Here is a 21,969-nt window from a genome sequence, read left to right as displayed (position 1 = left end):
ATAAAAATGATCGCGTACTTTAGTTAGAAAATCCATTCTTCAAAAAAAAAAAAAAGTTAGAAAATTATATCCCTAATTCCACCGATTACTATTTATTTTAGTATGAAAAGAATATATAAAGAATTGTGTTCTAGATCGTTTAATTAGTTAAAAAAAATTCCACTCTCTCAATCCACCTAATTATTTTAATAAAAGTAAGTTAAAAATTTAGCCGTTTATTCTTTATTTTGTGGCTAAATTGTTAAAAGTATCTAGTAAATCAAACAAGAACTTAAACTCTAAATTTTCTATTTTATATTTAAGGACCTATTAAATTCAAAATAAAAAATTTAAAAATTTAATGACACAAAATTGAATGGACATAAAATTAAAAGTTTAAAAATTAGAAGTATATTAGATATTATACGTCCAGACAACAGAAAAATATAACTTTGAAAATTTAAAGACTAAATTTATAATTTAACTTTTTTTTTTTTACATTATTTTCATCATAGTGATTCTTACCTTATCTATTTGAGCGTATAAAAAAAGCTTATCTAACATAGTGTTCTCAAATAATTATCTAAAAAATTGAGTATAGATAAGGCTGACAAATAAAAATCTTATCTAGCATAATGGACTCAAATACTGTCCTAAATATACGGTTCTAGATAAACTCTCACACATAAAAGATCTTATCTAGTATAGTAAATTTGAATTAAAAAACACCAAAAAAAAACTCCAAATCATTAATTTTACTAAAAAGAAAACACTTCCAATTTTTAATATTGTGAATATTTTTCTTGTTGGCATAGTATGTGAAAGGGCACAAATAACTGATTCGGGAGATAAAATATACAACAAAATTTAAAATTGACAATTACTTTTTAGCATATAGTATATATTTAAAAATTTTTATTAAGTACAAGTGAGAATATGAAGAAAAAAAAAAACAAACAAATAGGAAGAAAATATTTCAGAATTTTGCGATGGCTTTCATGGAAGTCTTGACGAGATTCTTTACTATTACAAAAGTTGAAGATTATTTGTAACGTTTACTGAATGCAATAAAAATGCTATAATTAATGAACCGATTATTAATACCTTCATCATTATGTTACGTAAATTTATGGAATGACTTAAATTATACTTGTGCATTTCGCCAAAAGAGTTGACTTTAAAGTGGAAGTGTTTATTCCATAAAATTTAAAATTAAACTCAAAACTTTTTGAACTTGATACCCTCTTTTATGAGAAGCTGAAAAATTGTGTAAAAATCAAATCAACAGATTAACTAAATTAAGTTTCTTTAAAAAAAAAAACCCATATACAACTCAAAAAGGCCCAAGCCTATTCACATGAATATTCAAATCCAATCCCAAATTTAATAAGGTTGGTTGCATATATGGCTTAGAGATTAGTACCATTTTTAAGATTTGTATTGCTTCCATTAAAAAAAATGGTTATTGCTGGTCCTATCATGTTACCATTGGTAGTGACAATGTTTTTATTGGTTCGTATTAGGGATATGTTAGTAGTTAGTTAAGAAAGTCGTAAAGATATTTAGTTATATATAGAGGGAGTGGAGGAGGAAGACCCAAATTATTTTGGTGAGTAAATTAAAGGGGAGACTACAAATAACTCGACACGTTTGATAACCTTTTATATTTCAATATCATTTTAGTTATGTACTGATTCCAACAGTTTTTTTGGCCTAGCCTAAATATGTCATCCTAATATTTAAAGACCATATGAAATTTACTCGGTACAACTTTCACATGGTAATAACCCCAGTTGAAGCATATTAAATCAGAAGAAATGAGAGTTTAATTGACCCAAAGTTCACATATAACAAATCAGGTACATGAGATACCAATATTATCTAAGGGGCACAGATCAAAAGCATTGTCTCCTCAAGAAGGATATTAGAGCTGGAAAATAAATTTCGAACTGGGAACAAAAAATGTAGGTTGCTGAAAATACCTCGACCTCGTAACGTCTTAGGAAAACCTGTTCTTTCAGTGTGGTGTCTTAAAGAGGGCTCTACTGACAATGCTGGTGGCTTCAATATAGCGCTCCATGCACCTAGAGATGCAACTGCTCTCACTTCCACTTAGGCTTGACCCCGGCTTTGTGATGCACTTGTCAAAGCACTTCACTCTTAAAGTCTGTGCAAGAAGAGTGCAAGAATTTAATTTGAAACTGGCTTTTGGGTCTTTTCATATCAAGATACGAAATTATTATCAAGAAGTTTGAAATTATTAAGCAAACACAAGGTGCAGACAGCAAAGGAAGTAAAGGAACTCGGCAAACACCAGACTAGGTATCCATAAGAGTGGTCCCCCAAAACCCTGAAAAAAAAAAAAAAAAAAAAAAGCAGCATGGAAAATTTAACTGATCTCAATATCTTCAATGTCCCACCTCATGAACTCTATTCCATAAACAATACTATTAAATTTTGTCGAAAATGGTTGGTTTGCCTAGGAGCTTATTTGTAATTTTCTTATGGCCCTAGGGCTTCCTGTCTGTCTATTTATTTGAGCAAGTCTTCCTATATTTTGTATCACTTCAATAATAAAAAGCAAGTCTCTATTGTGATTTTTTCTTCCTAGTTCTAGGGTTTTCCACGTAAACTATTTGTGTTTCTCTTCTTCTTCCTCTTTTATTTTCATCATGGTATCAGAGACAGACGACGAAACCCTAGCCGCCATTGATGAGTCCCTTCGACGACCAACTCCAAGATGGCTGCCACGATTAAGGAGGTTGTCCAACAGTTCCTAGAGGCTGCCTTACCACATCTTCTTCAACAGATGAGTGCCGGTGGACAGACAACCCAATCCGTCGACGAACAGATTGAGTCGCGCCCAGCCATGGAGGATCGCGGATAGATCGGGTCGCGCCTTGCTGTGGAGGATCGCACCCAGCAGATCGATGGTCCTCAGGTCGTGTGCGGAAAGGAACCTATCAATGGCGGCGCCCAGACCTTCAGCAGCGTCAGATCGGTGAAAGCCCAGCCGTCAGCGCAACAAACTTATATCGCGTTGAACTCTCGGGTGCAGATAGGAAGCCGCGCCGATCTCCTCGGCTCGACCAGCAAACTTATACCTCATGAACTCTATTCCATAAACAATACTATTAAATTTCATTTACAAAACCTAAAGTCTAAGAATCAACATAAGGAGAAAAAAAAGTATGTAAAATCATTTTAACAATTTTAGAAGAAATTGAGAAAGAAATTGATGGAGAGGAGACCATACAAAAAAAATGGGAGATGAAATGTCCCTAAGGGCAAAGGTTCAAAAGAAGGAATTCCGTTGGCCACAATTTGTACAAGATCATAATTCTTTATGGGAATGTACAACTTACAAGATCATAACCCCAAAAAAGTTTCGAAAGAGAACACCAGATGGAAAAGACTTTTCTCGTTGAATACTCTATGGTATGGGTAGATAAAGTTGTAGATCAAAGCTGCCCCATCCCTCCCCAAGTTCACTCCATAAATTTCTCATAAGAGATTCTCTCCCCACCCTTCTTTCCAAGCCATTCTTGGCTTATTCAACCTTCATATTTCCTTCTTTGACAAGACAATCCTCTACCAACTTATAAGGCAGTCAAAATTGGATCCAAATTTTTCCTATTACCCAAACCATTTCCCCAAAAGAAGAGACTTGTCTCCAGAAGAAGTTTCCTGACCCAAAATTTATTTTATTGAGTGCACCTCATTTCACAAACAACCTCATAAATTGGGAAATCACTTCCTTTCCTACTTCAATGGGAGGTTTGGGCATTGGAAGATTAGCAGCTAGGAATAGGACTCTCTTGGCCAAGTGGGGTTGGAAGTTCTCAACTGAATAGAAGGCTTTATGGAGGAAAGTGAAAGCTTCCAAAAGAAGTGGCAAGAGAAAGACTCGTGGACTGTGTTGAAAGGTATGGTCAAGTTAAAGGCCATTGGCTTCATATTTTAGAGTCTTAGACTGCATTCAGTTTACTGATAAGTGGTACAAGACAAAGGTGAGCAAAGGTAATAAAACCCTGTTTTGGAAGGACCACTGGCTGAACAATGAACCTGTATGTCATTCCTTCCCCAGTACCTTTAGTGTGGCAAACTCCAAACATCTTATGACAGAACAATGCTGGTTAGGCTTAAATAGTAGCTGGAATTTAAATTTAGGAGTCTTGCGAATTGGAAGGTGAAAGAGTGGGCTGAGTGAATATAGTTGGATGATTGGTTGATCCAATTAAAATTATCTTCTGTACTAATCATGTGAAGGATTTATGGATACCTAGAGCAAGAATAAATCAAAGGGCGAGTCCTCTACCACACAAGGGAAACAACTTAATGTCATAGAACTAAGTTCTAAAGCTTATAAACACTACTTCTACTCATGGATTCCTGTTGTTGATATCCACTCTTTAGGGGATGTTTTAAAATAAAAGCCAAAGCTTTGAAAACTAAAAATTTGTTTTTGTTAATGTAATTTGGCTAGGAGTTCAAATGTTTCCTTGGAAAAATGAAAATCATGGTAACTAATGGTGAGAAAACAAACACAATTCTCAAAAGCCAAATGGCTATCAAGCGAAGCCAAAATGATTCCATTTGATGTTGTGATAGAATACTCCAAAATCTACAGACTCAACAATTCGCATTGATTAATTCTTGCAACCCATCTTTAATAGCGAGCTCCAATCACTAACCTAAACTTCAAATCCAGAAATTACTGATTCCTTTCTCTCATTACAAATAACCATCACAAAAGAGACAAAAGTGAAACACATTAATCAAACCAACAACTGTAAGAAGTCCAGACATGCATACATCCGCACACACATATCGGTAATTCGACAAACAAGTTTGGAAGAAAAGAAACAAGTAAGGTAGAGGTAGAACCTCAAGAAACTCCTCGGCGTAGGCCTGAGCAAGCTGAGTCTTGAGCTGATCCCTGAATTCATTGGCAGAAAATTGGGAAGAAGAACCGCTTGAAGGCGATGAAAATGAATCCATGGTACTTGCAAAACCCTATAAACCACTGCCCCTTTTCTGTATTCGCTTGCGCTGCGCCGTTGAGCTGATTTTGTGTTCGATGGATGGCGGCGATGGTTATGCCAATGCAATTAGGGCGCGCCTTTGCCGTGGTTCAACCTTACCTCCTCAATTCACAATTTGGTCAATCAATTTTCTTTGACCACCGGTTTAATTGCAAAAATTACTAGAAAAATTGAATTTAGTTTCTATAATTTATATAAAAATCTTTATGAAGTTTGACGTGGAGGGTTTTTTTTTTATTATTTTTTTATTATTATTATTATGGTGATAATAATTATTATTATCAGTATAGCAAGAGATTTTTTAGGTTTTTTTTTTTTTTTTTTTGACATGGAGGGCTTTAAGTTAAGTGTACAAATATTCTTTCATATGATGTATTTAGTTTCTTTTAAATAATAATATTATTATTACTAATAAGAAAAATAAAAAATTTACTATCTTACTTTCTTAAAACTGTTATAGCTAGGGAATCATTTTTCACTTTTCTTTTTTTCAAATGACAATTTCAAAATTTTCAACATCTGCCTTGCTTAATTATTTTATTTTATTAAATTTAAAAAAAATCATCCCACATCTTACAAAATAATAAAGGAGTATGAAATTTGGAAAATAGTTGCAAATAATATAGGTGGTGCTTACATAATCTAGGTGGATGTGGAATTTTGAGGGTTTTTTTTTTTATTTTTTATTTACATAATTTAGATAGTTACATTCCATTTACTTAATAATTATTTTTTTTATATATAATTTCGTCAGTCACATTGCATTTATTTAATTAGATAACCTTTTTTATTGTTTTCTTATTTTTAAAAAGTATTTATTGCATTGCAATTTTTTTCTTTAAATATTATTATACCTTTTCACAAATATATAGATTTTTTTTAGAGTTTTTTATATAGTAAAATGGCAAAAAGTTTCTTTAGCTCATTAAAATGATTTTTTGTTTTTTTTTTACTATATTTGAAAATATTTTCAACCGTTTGTCAAGTAAACAATTTATCTATTTTTGCATTATGAATTCTTAAACTATATTTATTAACCTTTTTGGATTCCTAAAACTAGAAAAAAAATCCTAAAAAAATCCATTATAGCATACTTCTTGTGGTTGAGAGAGCCAAGAATGCGGCAAAATCGTCTCACTTGAGAATTCCGGAGTCCGACTGACGTGAGTAAGAGCCTAGACCATAGCGGCTTTAGAGAATTCTCTCTCGACTTTAACGGCGACAAAAACTTTCTCCGAGAGGCTTTATCTTTATAGGATCTGTTGAGGTTTCTGGCTCGCAATAAAGCTAGGGCCCCGATCGAGCAACTAGTAGTCCTATCTATCTACCTCTCCAGACACAATATCTTACCTATGATGGTGACCACATCTACTGGCATGTGATGTTTAGACTGTCCAAAGGACACGTGGGAGCAAGCCGAATTTGGAAATGAAAATGAAAGAGGAAGCAACTCAATTACCTCGTTCCTCTCCTTTCAGTTGAGCAGAATGTTCTGAGTTTAGGTCTAATGGTATCATTGTTTATCACAACTGATAAGCTGCCACCAGAATTGTTCCTCGATCAAACTTGCGTTCCCCAGGCGCTATGAAATGGGGGTCTTTCCTTCGCCTATTGTATGTATTGACTTGGTTTCATACAGAACCAAAGGAACATTCTGGCGGACACGCGTGTAGGAAGGCCGACCACTACACTTAATTATAATTCTACTTAATGTATTTGTAAAGAAACACATTTGTTAAGTTAAATAAATAATTGTGTTTTCTTTTTGTGTTCAATTGGTTGATTCAAGGTTGTCAATTTTTTAACTTCTTTAAAACTCATTTTATTTTAAAAATTAAATTGTTACATTAAATTCAAATTTTTTATATTTTTTTATTTCTTTTTAGACCATAATTCAATTTATAATAAACAAAAATATATCAAAAGAATCAAATGCTTATCAATTACATACTATTATTGAGTAAAAAGTACATTTTAAATAAATTTAAAAGTAAAGTTACAGTATAATTTTCACAAGTACAACACAGTTAATGTCATCTAGTAATCTTTAGTTCCATTGTAGTCCAATGGTTAGGATACTTCCCTATTTTCCAACATGCTTAAGTTTGAATTCAACAAATTACAATGTTTTTTCTTTAATTTTTTCCATTTTTGAGGAATATTCACTACAACAAATATGACTTTTCATAGCATTCATTTATAGCATTAGGTTTATTCAAGCTATAAAAAGAAAGTGTGGTGGGCTAAAAATATAAAAATGTGGCATTAAATTGAAAATTAGGCTCCCTCTCGTGTTATGAAAGAGTGTTATTCATCTTCCGCCCAAAACTTCAATTCCCTCTCTCTCCCAAAATTGATTTCAGTTCTATTCTCCCAAACTCTTAGTTCTTTATCTCCAAGCAAATCGATTTCGAAATCCTCTCTCTCTTTCTTTTTATATATATATATATATATATATATATATATATATATCTTCACCCACCACAACATCTTTATCCAACCCACGGAATCAAAGAATCAGAAAACCCTTCCCTTTCTCTCAATTTGTCTCTATCGTGTCTCGCCCACCCTTCCTACAGTTGTCGTCCTCTGACCACCGACCACCGCCCAGTCGAACAACTATCGTTGCAACACTACTTGTTGTCGTCATCTTCAAAGGTCCGTGCAGTCACCGTTGTGTCGTGCCTAGGATCGTCGCAGGTGAGTTCTTGGTCTTTTCTTCTTTCTTAGTTTGTCTTTCTCTCTTGATCGATTATCTCTCTTTCAGACCCTTCTCCCTCAATTTATCTCTTTCCTTCGTGCACAGGTCACTGACCGCCGCACCGCACTCCTAGGTTCGTTGAATGCCGCTATAGTGGTCGGATCTTCTCCCGTTCAAGACGGGGAAGGGGCAGTAATGAAGAACCAGCCTCCAATATCTTTGATAAATAGATCATTAAGCTTGAACAATCCGTTAATGTGTTCTTCCCTAACACACTCCTTAACTAATAGATCATCAAATTATTCCTAGTGTTAAGGGCATAGTAGCAATTAGTTAAGGAGTGTGTTAGGGAAAGTACAATAAGTAGGAAAGGAGGAAAGTAGGCAACAATTTAATGAATGATTTAGAGCTTGAGATAGATCAAGATTGGGATTTGAGAGAGTCCAAATACTTTAAATTACTTGATTTATCTTATAGTTTGGTTACCGTTTATATTTCAATATATTTGGATATACTTGGAAATTTGAGTTTCTCCTAATGATTTTGGTTCATGTTTATATTTTGTCATTTGATAGTCCTTTAAACTTTTCTTGATACTATTTGGTCTATATATGTCATATCTAAACCTAAAAGAAAATTCTTATCAATTAGTTAGGTTGTACCATTTGCTGTTATTTGCATATTTTTCATTTTTTCTATTAAGTGGGAGGATAAAAGAGGAAGATTGAAGGCGACATGTTAGGAAGAGAAGGAGGGTTAGGTTTTAAATTTTTTCTTCAATTTTATATAGAAGTATCCACTATTCTTCTCCTTCCATTTTTGATGTTTTGTATTATGTATAATAATTAACTATTTGCTTCTAATTATATGGTTGTCCTCTGTTATTTGTCTCACCTAAGTCCATTTTCTTGTTTTTCTTTAAAGGTCCGTATATAAATTGGTAGTGCAAGAAGATGGTTTTGGAGCATAAATGAGTTAAGATCAGGGGGAACTCTCGAAGGTAATACTTTCTCTTCATGTTGTAATGTAACTCTTTTCTTCTTCTGAAAGCAGAACAATTCATTCTATAGTTTTCTCTACGGTAGAAGTGGACCAAATACCAAGTTCTAAGCTAGGAGAAGTATTGGGATTGATATCTTAAATCTCGTAGGGTTCTATAGTTTGTAAACTTTATATGAACAAATTCTTATGTGATTAATGATATATGATATTTTTATTCACTTTGTCTATAAAATATGTGATATATCAGTTGCATTAACCACAAACCAATAAACTAACACCAAAAGTTATCGTTATAACTTGAACATGTATGTGGAGACATACAGGTGGATCATGTTTATGTGATAACCTAAATGATCTGTAGTATATGGATAAAGTTGGCTACCTCATCCTGGTGACACTACACGTATGACCCGCTTTGTAGGTGTTACAATTGTTGTAAAGTGCTACAAATGATCCGATCCTGATCATTCATGTATTAGACATGCGAGCGGGGATATTCTATAAAAAGGAGTTTGTATAAGATCGGACCACAAAATATTTAGTCTTATTATATAATACCGTACATAATAGAGACTTTCATTTCACTAGAATGACCATAGGTAACATGATCTTAATCTTGAGTGAGTTGTAAACTCCTGCCCATAAGGGGTGGTCTTTTGATTTGTATGAGTGGGAGTGGCCAGATCGCCGACACAATAAACCTACCATTTTGGGGATTTGTCTGATTAGGGAGCTGGGAATACAGCTACACGAGATGAAATTCACTCCTTTCCCGAAGTTGGGATGAGTAGATAAATTGCTCTCTTAAGGGCTGATTCTGGATCTTGAACAATGTGGCGCCACCCCTCTCCCGACCCGAGAGGGGTTTCGTCATAGTGGAACTATGATCTTATTCATTAAAGGGATAAGTGGTATTTAAGGAGTTAGATGTAACTATGGAGGCAAAATAGTAATTTGGTTCGGTTGTACTTACGAGCAATTTGTAAAGGGTCATCATACTGTTGATTGATTATATCCAATGGACACAGAAATATATCTGTAGTGCGAAGAGTGCAACTGTCGATATTTAGTGGAGTGTCTGACAGTTAACGGATGGTGGATAATGTAATTAAAGAATTTAATTAATTATTCATATACTGTTGGAGCATCAAACTACAGGTCCATAAGGTCCCATTGGTAGCTCAAAAGAATTTAGTTGAGAATTAGTTTTTGGGTTAATTTGAATTATTCAAATTAATAAGAGGGAATTTAATTATATATGATATAATTATCATAATGTATTTGATACATTATTGTTTAATTGGAGGAAATAAATATTTGAATGAGATTCAAATATATTTTTTATGAATGTAATTCATAGTTGTTAAATTTAATATAAATATGATTTATATTAAATGCCATAAAATAAAGAAAAAAAACTATAGTTTATATTGTAAATGATACAATATTAAAACTATAAATTATGTGTTATATTTTATATAACATATAGTTTAATATAAATAAGATATGATAAGTTAGTTATCATATTTGTTTATATTAATTTTATTATTTTGGATAATAATTCCTCATTACTCTCAAACAACCTTAGTGGGTGGTTGATTGGTTTTATGGCAAAAGGAATAAAAAAAATTATTATTCTTTTCTTCCTTACATTTGTTATACAATTGAAGGCCATTTTACTATACGATAGAGAGTATCATAGAATCGTTCTGAGTCTTTTTCAATTTCCTTCCTCTTTCAAACTCAAACACTCCCTCCAAACCAAAATAATCAGAGCCTACCACTTCTGGACTCTCACCCTGAGAATACCAAAGGCTCCCAGTAGTTGTGTCTCTTGTTGATTCGAGAATTCTTGAAGAGGGTCTTCAAGGTTTGTTGAGTTTGAGGTTCTTGACAGATCGAGGGATTTACAATAAGAAGGGTTCTTCAAAGGTAGTATCTCTTGAATCATTTTCTTTTTTTAAGCATGCTGTAATTTATATATAGAATGCATATCTTGTATGTTTACTGTAAATTTAGTTTTTCAATCAAAATGGAATTTGGACATCTGCTTCCGCTCAAAGATCTCTGGTCAAACGAGTTCCTTCAAGAAGTTCATAACTTGGGTGAGTAAAGTTATTGTAATGTCTTTCCAAGCTGTAATGAGATAAGTGTTGTTTATACATTTTTTATATTTGTTATCTTATACTAAAATTACCATTATATTACAAATGAATGTTAAAAGTTGAATTTCTAGACTTATATTTCTATATGTTATCGATGCTTTTTGCAAACCACTTACATCTATGACAAGTTATCCAATTACATGGAAGAAACTCAAAACACATTATAATTTGCAGAGAGGGCAAAATAAGTAGAAGTTTGTGCCTCACGTAATATTAGTTTTGCAATATTTGGATCTTTAATCTAGTTCATACAGAAACACAATTGCTCATATGTAGATAGATGTGTTCTAGATTGTAGATGAAAAATCTTTGAATAAAAATAATCAAAAGAGAACTCTCAAGCCTAAATCAAGAACTTGGTGGGCTGAAGATAGACATGCTTATTGGTGTCAATCATGAAGAGATTATCAACTTAAGGCAACAAGTTTCTTTTCGTTCCTCCTATCCCACAAAAACCATGTAGACACATTTAAAATTTTTATTTCGGTAAAACCTATCTTCTAGTAGTTAATACTAGTAGACTTATAAAGTAGGCTTTGATAATATAGTTTTGAAGAATGATGTTTGATAATTTAGATAATCTTGAGTTTTTATCTTCTGTCTCAAAATCACATTAATGAAGTTTGTTCTTTCTAAAGTCTTTTAGTTTAGTCACTGTTTTTATGAATATGGTTAGATTTTTATGTTCAACTACCTCTTGCAAGCTTTTAATTTCAAAGGTCAAAATAACGAAATTTTTGACATTTGACTATATTTGTTCCTCTATTAGTAATATAGTTTTTTACTATATTTGTTCCTCTGTTAGTAATATAGCTTTTAGACTATATATGCAAGAATCAATTGCTCTTGCTTTTAGTTTTAGATATCTAAGAAAGATTAGTTATATCTTTTAGACTATTGACTAATAGATATGCTTAAGTTTACTCACTGATGTAATAATTCTCTTTATACCCTCATTTTCAATATTGAAGTTTTATTGCTATGATTGGCAGATAATATATATTTTTTATTATGTTGGATTTTTTTATCTTTAACTTTAGTAATATCCTTTCCTTATCGGTGGTGATTTGCAGGAAGACTTTTTCCTTCTTTGTTGCATTTGGTTATGGCCTGTCGATCTTATGAATGGGATATATTTATTTGGTTTTTAGGTGTTTTAGGTTAGTCGTTTAAATCCTTTTGATTAGAGCATTCTTGTTTGAAAAAGTTTGGTGAAGAAACTGTGAGGTTGTATGTGAATTACCTTCGTGAAATTAAGCAGACAATCTCAAAAGTAGGTTATGAAAAAAGCAATCATTGGTAAAGTTGTTAAAGAAATCAGGTGAAGAGAAGGTGAGATTATTATTACGACAACAGTTTTAGGAGGAGCCTAATTCTGCAGACTCATTGAAGAGCATATTAATGTTAGGGGGAGCCTAACTTGCTTACTAGTAATTCAATTGTGTGTGAGCTAACTTTATTTAATTTTAGTTGATGTGTATGCTGTAGAACTAAATTACATACTAGTGGATTTCTTTTCACTTAGGTGCAGAGCCTCCTAGATATAGGCATCATCATTACATTGAACTGGGTTAACAAATTTCTGTGTTTTCTATCTTTCTCTTATCTCTCCCAGTTGTCGTTGTTTTTATCTGTGACATTTTTCCTGGCTTTATGACATCATTGTGATTCATCATTCTTTATCTCAATTGGTATCAGAGCGGGTTGACTGCCTTTATTGAGTTCTCAATTGAGTCGATCAAAGAAGGTGGATCTACATCTAGACCACCAACCCTTAATGGGACAAATTACTCCTATTGTAAGGCTCGTATGACTGCTTTTCTTAAATCCATAGACAACAAATCATAGAAGGCGGTTCTCAATGGGTGGATGTGGACTCACCCAACTGTGATAGACAAAGATGGTGTTGTTACTCTAAAACCTGAGAAGGACTGAACTAAAGAAGAAGATCTAGCCTCGCTAGGAAACTCACGAGCACTGAATGTTATTTTCAATGGTGTTGATCATAATATTTTTAGGTTAATTAGAGTTGGCAAAAATCCCCACGGGGTTAGGTCCTCGCGGGTCCTTACCTCGATTGGGGTGGAGAATCCTCGGTTTGACGAGGGATGAGGGTCAAATCGGGGATCCTAACTGAGTCCCCGTTCAGGGAAGGGGCGGGGACGGGGAGGGTATCCCCACCCCATCCCTGTCCCTGATTAATTTTTTTATTTTTTAATATATACAGGGACTCATCCCCATTATTTTATATATACCCGTTTCCCCGGTGAGGAATCCTCGTCCCCGTTCCCATTTTCAATTGGCGAGGATGAGGATGGGGAGTTCCCCCTTGCCCCACCCCAGCCTCGTTTCCAACCCTAAGGTTAATCAACACATGTGTAGCCAAAGAAGCATGGAAGATTTTTGTAATGGCTCACGAGGGAACATCAAAAGTAAAGATGTCAAGGTTGCATCTTTTGATAACGAAATTTGAATCTCTTAAAATGAGTGATGATGAGAGTGTGTTTGATTTAATGTTCGTCTTTTTGATATTGTGAATGAATTCTTCGCTTTTGGTAAAAAATGTCAAAGAGAAATTTGTTCATAAAGTTCTTCACTCTCTCCCCAAAAGGTTTGATATGAAAGTTGCTATCGAAGAAGTGCAAGATATCAATACAATAAAAATTAATAAGATCTTCGAGTCTCTACGAACATTTGAAATGACCTTAGGTGACAAAACAGAAAATAAGGTCAAGTGTATTGCACTCAAATTCTCTACAAATGATGACAACTTAAGATGTAAGCCCAAAGATTTCGATGAGAATCTTGTAGAATCCATATCTCTTTTGGCAAAGCAGTTTGGTATGCCATTTAGATGATGGGACAAGCGTACTTCCTCTCGAGGTCCTCATGTTCCCCTACATGATAAATATATGAGTAATACCAACATTAATAATGTTCCAAGGCCTGGAAATCAGATGAACAAGTGAATTGAAAATAATAAAGGAGGTAGTAGTGTCAAGGTTCTCATGAAAGAAACTTTAGATGTCGGAAGTGTGAAGGGTTTGGACACTTTTAGGCAGAATGTCCCAATTTTCTCAAAAGATAGAAGAAAAAAGGATTTTCAGCCACCTTTTTTTTATGAGGAAACTGACTCAAGCAATGAGGCAGACGAAGAAGTTCGTGCTCGTGTAGGGAGTCTATCCATTGATTGTCTTAAAGATTGTGTCACTGCTAATTTTAATGATCCTAATTCAAGGCCTTTATTGGTTTCAACTTCCTCTACTCAAAGCAAGATGTCCTATAAAGAGGTCTATCAAATGTCTAAAGTCTTAAGTATTCAAAAAGAAAGAATTGAGAAACTTATAGATGATAACTATTGAGAAACTTATAAATGATAACCGTTGCTTGCTTAGCACCATTTCTGATCTAAGAAAGAGCTACAAGTCACCAAAGGAAACCTTGAAAATATGTCAAAGCCAGTTCAAATGCTTAACTCTGGCACAAATAATCTGAATAATATTCACTCCTCTAGGAAAACATTACTAACAAACAAGGCGTTAGTTTCAAAAAGGCTTAAAAACAGACCTTCAAAGGAGAATCCTCTCTCTTTAAAAGATTTGTTCCAGCCGATGATACTATGATGTCCGATCCTTTGGCTGAGTCAACCAAGAGACCCTTGTGTGCTCGCGATCAGTTTGTTAAAAAACAATGGATGTGTCACCACTGTGGGAAAGAAGACCATATCCGACCTTTTTGTTATAAATTATTGAGACGTCTAAGTTACTCACCTTGGTAGAATCGTGCATGGATCCCTTCTTTAGGGAGGCAACATCAAAAGGCTAAATTGGTGTGGAAAGTTAAATGAGGTTTGGATCCCTTTGATGCAAAATGTCATTTTGTTTTTAATTCTCTGCGAGCCTCATCTAAAGTGTTGGGTTTTATGTCCTAAAACTCGTAGATAGTATTAATTGTCATCAATAAAGAGTTATAGATGTCAATCCAATAAATGTTATTGTTTGTATTATTTGTCTATTTTGTCTTCATAACCTTAAATCCAATAAACTTACATCCAAGGCTGCTTTATGAGTCTTGAAATGTATGTGAAGACATACAGAGAGCAATGTTCAAGATGTAGTCTAAAGGGTCTATGGTATAGGGATAAGGCTAGGTACCTTATCCTGGTAACACTATAGATACAATCCACTTTGTATTTGATACAAACGCAATAATCCAATGCGTTCGTGTAGTTGACATGCGAGTGGAGGTATCCTATGCAATGAATTTGCAGAAGACTGGACCACTGAAACGCATCCAAAAAGTTCATTTTTTGGGCATAGAATTTAGTTAGTTTTATGCTTAATTTGAGATATTTGATTCTTTTATTGTTTGATTGTAGGAAATCGAGCAATTGGATGAAAATAAGAAATTTTGGAAGATTAATAACCAAAATACCCCCAAGAAGGTCAAGGTTTTGACCTAGGGCATTGATCAATGGAGAAAAAGGAAAGAAAATTCGAAAATCGGAGGCAGGGCAGCATTGAACAAGCATTGCAAACTGCAAGGAAGAAAGCATATAAAAACAAGCAATGTTGCGACACTATGATTAGTGTTGCATGCTATGTATTTAATTGACGTCAGCTCAACGCTACATTGGAGCGTTGCAACGTGCAACTGCTGTCTATATAAGAATTTTTTTGCTAATTTGATTCGGAAAGGCACTTTTAGGGCTATTTTGAGAGTATAAAGCAATATTTTGGTGAGGCCTCCCTATGGAGTGTAATTCTGGACAGAGGCGGCATCTCGGAGCTTCAAAGGATCAAATATTTGAAGAGTTCGTTGGGTTGCGATTCTAGATTCGAGGACGAGAGTCAAGAACATGATTTGCAATTTCTTCCCTTTTTTATTTTCTGTCATTTATGTTTGGAAATTTCATGAATGGTCTATGTTTGTGTTGTAACCATGAGTGACTGATTTGTATTTCTAGGGTGTTGATCTAGTTTTATGGATTGCGAAAACTTATTTGGTTATTTCTTGGATTGAATTTATGCATAATTATTTTAACATGTTTGTTCTTAATGTTTTTTATGAAATGATCACTAATTGAATGTTCTTTACTTAATGTCTGTGTCGAGAGAGAAGGTGTTGAGTTGGATCTAGCATGTTAAACTGTTAATCGAGTATGCACGAAAGTGATAGGAGATTAATAGAGATTGTTGACGAAGGAACTTAATGCTATGGCTAGTCAAGCTATAGAAGAGATTCAGGTTGATGGTTAGACATTAGAAAGGGTTGATATATGGATAAAAGACTTCTAGATCTATAATTTGCACGAATCAATCTAAGATAAAAAATAATTAATTTGGTTAATTTGTTTAATGAAATCATACCCTAGAATGTGTCTTTGTCTAGTTTCACTTCAGTTTTATCTTTTCTTGCTTTTTAGGATAAGATTAGATTAATTCTCATCATAGTTCGGACCCTTAAATAAAATCAGAAAAATCTATAAATAGCTTAAAGAGTCAAACCAATTCATCAGAGGACGATATTCGGTCTCTTGACCGTTTTACTATATTATAATTTGACGCATGCGCTTGCGCCCCATCAAGTTTTTGGCATCGTTGTCGGGGAATTGTGCTTTTATTTCTTTTAATATTTAAGAGATTTGACTGGTTTTAATTTAGGGTGTAGACTATTTATTTTATTTTGTTTTTTTTAAAATTTATTTTGAGTCTTCTCTTGTGTGATTGCTTGTGGTGTTTAATTTACCATGTCTTATTATAATTTTGGGTGGCTTTACAAGTTTTACCAACCTAACCTAGGTCTGACACCACCACCATCACTAATATTTTTCAACACATCTCTATATCCCATCAGTTACCCATCCCAAGAGTATAGAAGTTTTTATGTTTATCCACCCCTAGTAGAGGAGAAACCTTCTTTAGAGTAGTTAAAAGAGTCTATCTTAGAGTCCCAATTTAGGAGGTTTTGTATGGAAGAAAGGAAGAGGTTAGATAGGATAAAAGCTCAATTGGTATAAAATGAGGCAGCCTTGAAACGTTTAGGAGATCAACACAGTCTGATGGTTGATGCATTTAAAGCCTTGTTTGAGAAAAATATTTCCAATGCCACTGAGGTAGGGAGGTCCGTGATTGTAGATTCTGATGATGGGGATGAGTTAGAAGCATTAGAGTTATACCAAGAGCCAGTTCATGAGATTGAGAAAGAAGATGTGCCTAATTTAGATAAGGAAGTTCAAATGATGATGGTTGAGGTTGAAAAGCCTTATGTTCCATCACCTAAGAGTCCTCTTGCCATTGATCTTCATCTTTCATATTCTTATGAGCCTTGTCAATTTGAGTTTAATTTTAATTTTCAGTATTTTTATTTTTCAAAAATTAAAAATATCAAAAATAATTTTCTGCTTTTAGGTACCCTGAAAAGATGGAAAGCCTATAAGACTTTGTAGGTTATATTGATTCGAGCAAGAAGGGACCTGAAAAATGGGAAAATTTTTATGTACCTTGATGGACAATCTCCCATCGTCTAGCTTGGACGTTAAACTCAGCGCTTCTTGAGAGACAACCCAAGCTTTTATTTTCTTTTTGCTGTTTTAGTTTATTTTATTTTTAGTTCACACTCATGGTTTGGATTCTTATCTTTTTCTAATCCAGGTTTTACAGGAGCCTTCAAATTAAAGCATGGTTTGCAAGCCTGACACACATAGATTAATACATTAATCAGGCCAGTTTCACTCACTCCCTATGCTTTATTTTATTATATTGAGGACAATGCATATTTCTAAGTTTGAGGTGGAGGAAGTACTGCATACTTTTGCTTGTCTGGTTGTTCTTATCCTATTATGCATGTTATTTAAAAAAAATTGTCTTATGCATGATTATGGATTAATTATTTTGAGTGGCTGAATTTTGAGGAAAATTTTATTTTATTTTTAATTAAAAAGAGGATCTTGTGCTTAAATTGTGAAATTTGTTGAGTATATAGTGATTATGATTACTTATGAGTTATTCTAAATTTGCATGTTAGATGATCTACTGTGGAAATAGGATGACATACTCCTAAATTAAATTATCTTTAAGTCCATCTCTGAGCCTCCCATAGCATGAGCACGTAATCACTTTAATTTAGAAACTTTAACTAAAAAGAGGATTAAGTGTAGTGTATTTGGTTGTCACCTCGAAAGGTCCCATCGGTTAGAGGGTTGATGTGCATGATGGTTTGTAATGTTAGACTAAGAGGAAAACAAAAGGATATTGTTGCCTTTGAAAAAAATAGAGTATATACTTATGTGCTTTAAAGAAATATCTTTTTATTGTTTAAACTTGTAATGTGTATGTATGGATGGGGGTAAAAAGAGTTGTCATTGTTGTGATCAGTTAGGACAAGGAAATTGACTAGGTATGGTTCCCTGCAGTGGATGTGTGAAAGCTAGTTCCCCTAGGTAAAATGATGCAAGTTTATGGCCTTTTTTGTTGTTAAGAACAAGGCACCTTACTGGACATATTACTTTCTTGAATATGTGGATGCTTGATGATTGGTGCATGAGTCAGAGTAGGGAAAAATTGGAGAAGCTCTCTTGAAGCTAATTTTAGTTCTTGTGTTTTGAATTAAATGTGACTTGCACACATACACGTGGGATATAATGAGACTTAGCCTTGAAATCTTTTAATGTTGGGATGTGCGTGCAAGTTTCTACTAATGTATCTAATATGCTTAGTCTGAATGATGAGGTTTTGAGTCATTTTCTTGCTTGTCTAAATTTCATTATAGTCTTGTTCTTTCTTTGCTTGAGACTAGCAACATTTCAGTAAGGCCTCCCTGGGGAGTGTAATTCTAAATGGAGGCGGCATCTCGGAGCTTCAAAGGATCAAAGATTTGAAGAGTTTGTTTGGTAAAACTGGTTTAAGTTATCATTTAAACATGTTCCACCTGTATGTCTCCACATATATGTTTAAGTTACAAGGATAATCTTGGATGTTAGTTTATTGGTTTGTGGTTAATGGAACTAAAATATCATATATTTTATAGACAATGAATAAAATATCAAATATTTTATTAAATACATAGAGTTTGTTCAACAATGTTTACAAACTATAGGACCCTACAAGATTTAGGGCATCAACTCCAACAATCTTTCACTTGACTTAAAGCTAGTGGGGTGTACAATATAATCAAAATATAAAGTACACAAATAATAAACTAGGGCATGACACACGTTCAGTACCATATCTCTCACCTTCCCTTGTCCAGATGTGGCCTGTCCCATAGACCCATACTCTGTAGATGACCCTCAAACATTTTAGCTGTGAGGACCTTTGTAAACGGATTAGCAACATTGTGCTCTAAAGCTATCTGCGTGACAACTACGTTCCCTCGATGCACAATCTCTCGGATGAGATGATACTTACGCTCTATATGCTTGCCGCGCTTATGACTCCTAAGCTCTCAAAAATTAGCCACAACACCACTATTATCACAATAAAGTGTGATGAGCTTTGACTATTTGGAACAACTTCCAGATCAATCAATAATTTCGTGAGCTAAACAACTTCCCTAACAACTTCACAAGTCGCTATAAACTCAGCTTCCATGGTGGAATCAACGATGCACTCTTGCTTGGTGCTTCGCCATACTACTGCCCCTCTGTTAAGATTAAACACTGATCCTAATGTGGATTTTCTAGAATCCTTATTAGTCTGAAAATCAGAGTTCGTGTATCCCATAAGGATCAAATCCTTAGAATCATACACAAGCATGTAGTCCCCTGTTCTTCATAGATACTTGAGGATGTTTTCAACGGCTGTCCAGTGACCTAATTCTGGATTAGATTGATATCTATTGACTATCCCTACTACATAGTAGATGTTAGGTCTAGTACATAACATCACATACATCAAGCTGCCTACAAAAGATGCATGGGGGATCAGTCTCATCTCCTCAATCTCTTGAGGTGTCTTAAGATACTATTCCTTAGACAATGTAACTCCGTGCTTGAAAAGCAATAAATCTCTCTTGGAGTTTTGCATCGACTATTTGAGAAGCATCTTGTCAATATAAGACGCCTAAGATAGTGCTAGCATTTTGTTCTTTCTATCTCAAAAGATTTTAATACCCAAAACAAATTGAGCCTTTCCCAAATCTTTCATTTGGAATTGTGTCACTAGCCAGTTCTTAATTGTAGTCAATAAACTTACATAATTCCCAATGAGTAGGATATCATCTACATACAATACTAAAAAAATTACTGAACTGTTGATGATCTTCTTGTATACACAAGGCTCATCAACGTTTTGACCAAAGCCATAAGATTTGATCGCATTATCAAACCTTATGTTCCAAGATCGAGAAGCTTGTTTCAGTCCATAAATGGACCAATTAAGCTTGCAAACCTTTTGCTCTTGACCTTAGGTTATGAATCCATTAACCATATAAATGGTCTCCTCAAGACTTCCATTTAGAAAAGCAGTCTTGACATCCATTTGCCTCTCATAGTCATAACATGAGGCAATGGATAGGAGGATCTGGATAGACTTAAGCATGACAACAGAAGAGAAAGTCTCCTCATAGTCAATTCTCTCAACCCGGGTATAATCCTTTGCTACCCCTCTAGCTTTGGAGATTTGCACCTTCCCATCAGCACCTCATTTCTTCTTGTAGATCCATTTACAACCTATAGGTTTAACCCTATCAGATTGATCTATAAGATCCTATATGAAATTGAAGTATATAGACTCAACCCATATAGTGAATAGGTGTGTTCGCAATCCTCCCACTACGTCGAGGTTCCCTCAACACTTGAGGTGAATTTGACCTACTAGATGAACCTACTTCAACAACTCTTATTGAGGTATTAGGTTCTTCAACAACTCTTGTTAAAGATTCAGTAGTTTCTTTGGAAATCTCATTCAACACAATCTTACTTATGGGCCTGTATGAAGGAAATCGTTTTAAAGAGATCCTTGAGCGAAAGTGGATCGTCCAAATTTCATTTTGATTGAAAAAACAAATTTACAGTAAACATACAAGATATACATTCTAAACAAATTACAACATGCTTTTGTAAAGAAAAAGAGCTCAAGAGATTATAGCTCTAAAGAATGTTTCTTCGTGTAAAACCCTAAAACTATCACGAACTCAAAAACAACAAACCTTGAAGACCCTCTTCAAAAACATCATGAACCAAAACAGAAGACACAACCACTAGAGCCTTTGGTATACTCAAGGTGAAAGTCTAGGAGTTGTGGGCTCTGACTATTTTGGTTAGAAGGGTGAGTTTGAGTTTGAAGGAGGAAGAAGATTGAAGAAGATACAAAATGTTTCTGCTCTCTATTGTATAACAAACTTCTCAATCGTGTAGTTCTTCTTGACCGTGTGGAAGAAAAGAAAAATTATTTTTCATTTATTCCAATTTTCCATAAAACTACTTAACCACCTACTAAGGTGGTTAGAGAGAAAAAAGGAATAATTATCCAAAATAATAAAATTAATAAAAATAAATATGATAACTAACTTATCATATCTTATTTATATTAAACTATATGTTATATCAAATATAACACATAATATATAGTTTTAATATAATATCATATACAATATAAAATATAGTTTCTTTTTTCTATTTTATGTCATTTAATATAAATCATATTTATATAAAATTTTAATAATTATTTGAATCTCATTCAAATATTTATTTCCTCCAATCAAATAATAATGTATCAAATACATTATGACAATTATATCATATATAATTGAATCAATTTAATTATATCATATATAATTACATTCCCTCTTATTAACTTGAACAATTCAAATTAACCCAAAAACTAATTTTAAACTAAATCTTTTTGAACTACCAAGAGGACCTTATGAACCTATAGCTTGAAGCTCCAATGGTACATGAATAATTAATTAAACTCTTTAATTACATTATCCACCATCCGTTACCTGTCGGGCACTCCACTAAAGATCGATAGTTGCACACTTCACATTATAGATATATTTATATGTCTATTGGATGTATCCAATCAACAATACGATGACCTTTCACAAATTGCTTGTAAGTACAGTTGGGCCAAAT

The 21,969-nt window shown here is 33.8% G+C and overlaps 1 protein-coding gene and 1 long non-coding RNA gene across 2 annotated transcripts; one reads left to right on the top strand and one right to left on the bottom strand.

The window, feature by feature from the left end:
* Positions 1 to 1,782: 1,782 nt before the first annotated feature.
* Positions 1,783 to 5,130, bottom strand: TIM13 (translocase of the inner mitochondrial membrane 13). The gene is made up of 2 exons (XM_039051020.2): positions 4,867 to 5,130; positions 1,783 to 2,146 (listed from the first exon to the last, which is right to left on the bottom strand). The coding sequence occupies exons 1-2, from the start codon at positions 4,978 to 4,980 to the stop codon at positions 1,997 to 1,999; spliced, it is 264 nt and encodes an 87-aa protein (XP_038906948.1). The 5' UTR covers positions 4,981 to 5,130; the 3' UTR covers positions 1,783 to 1,996.
* A 2,198-nt stretch (positions 5,131 to 7,328) lies between these two features.
* Positions 7,329 to 21,264, top strand: LOC150031693 (uncharacterized). Its single transcript, XR_016525133.1, has 3 exons — positions 7,329 to 7,724; positions 7,831 to 8,725; positions 15,271 to 21,264. It is a non-coding gene; the product is annotated as an uncharacterized LOC150031693 (long non-coding RNA).
* The last annotated feature ends 705 nt before the right edge of the window (positions 21,265 to 21,969 follow it).

Source organism: Benincasa hispida, chromosome 12, assembly GCF_027475165.1.
Source record: "Benincasa hispida cultivar pf3 chromosome 12, pf3_genome.v1.1, whole genome shotgun sequence".
Lineage (NCBI taxonomy): Eukaryota > Viridiplantae > Streptophyta > Magnoliopsida > Cucurbitales > Cucurbitaceae > Benincasa > Benincasa hispida.
This window is presented reverse-complemented; position numbering and strand designations above follow the sequence as displayed.

Excerpts from the sequence above, each read along its gene's own strand:
- TIM13 (XM_039051020.2), bottom strand. The coding sequence starts at position 4,980 with ATGGATTCATTTTCATCGCCTTCAAGCGGTTCTTCTTCCCAATTTTCT. Across the intron at positions 2,147-4,866 it reads ACGCCGAGGAGTTTCTTGAG|ACTTTAAGAGTGAAGTGCTT; the intron begins GTTCTACCTCTA and ends CTTCTTGCACAG.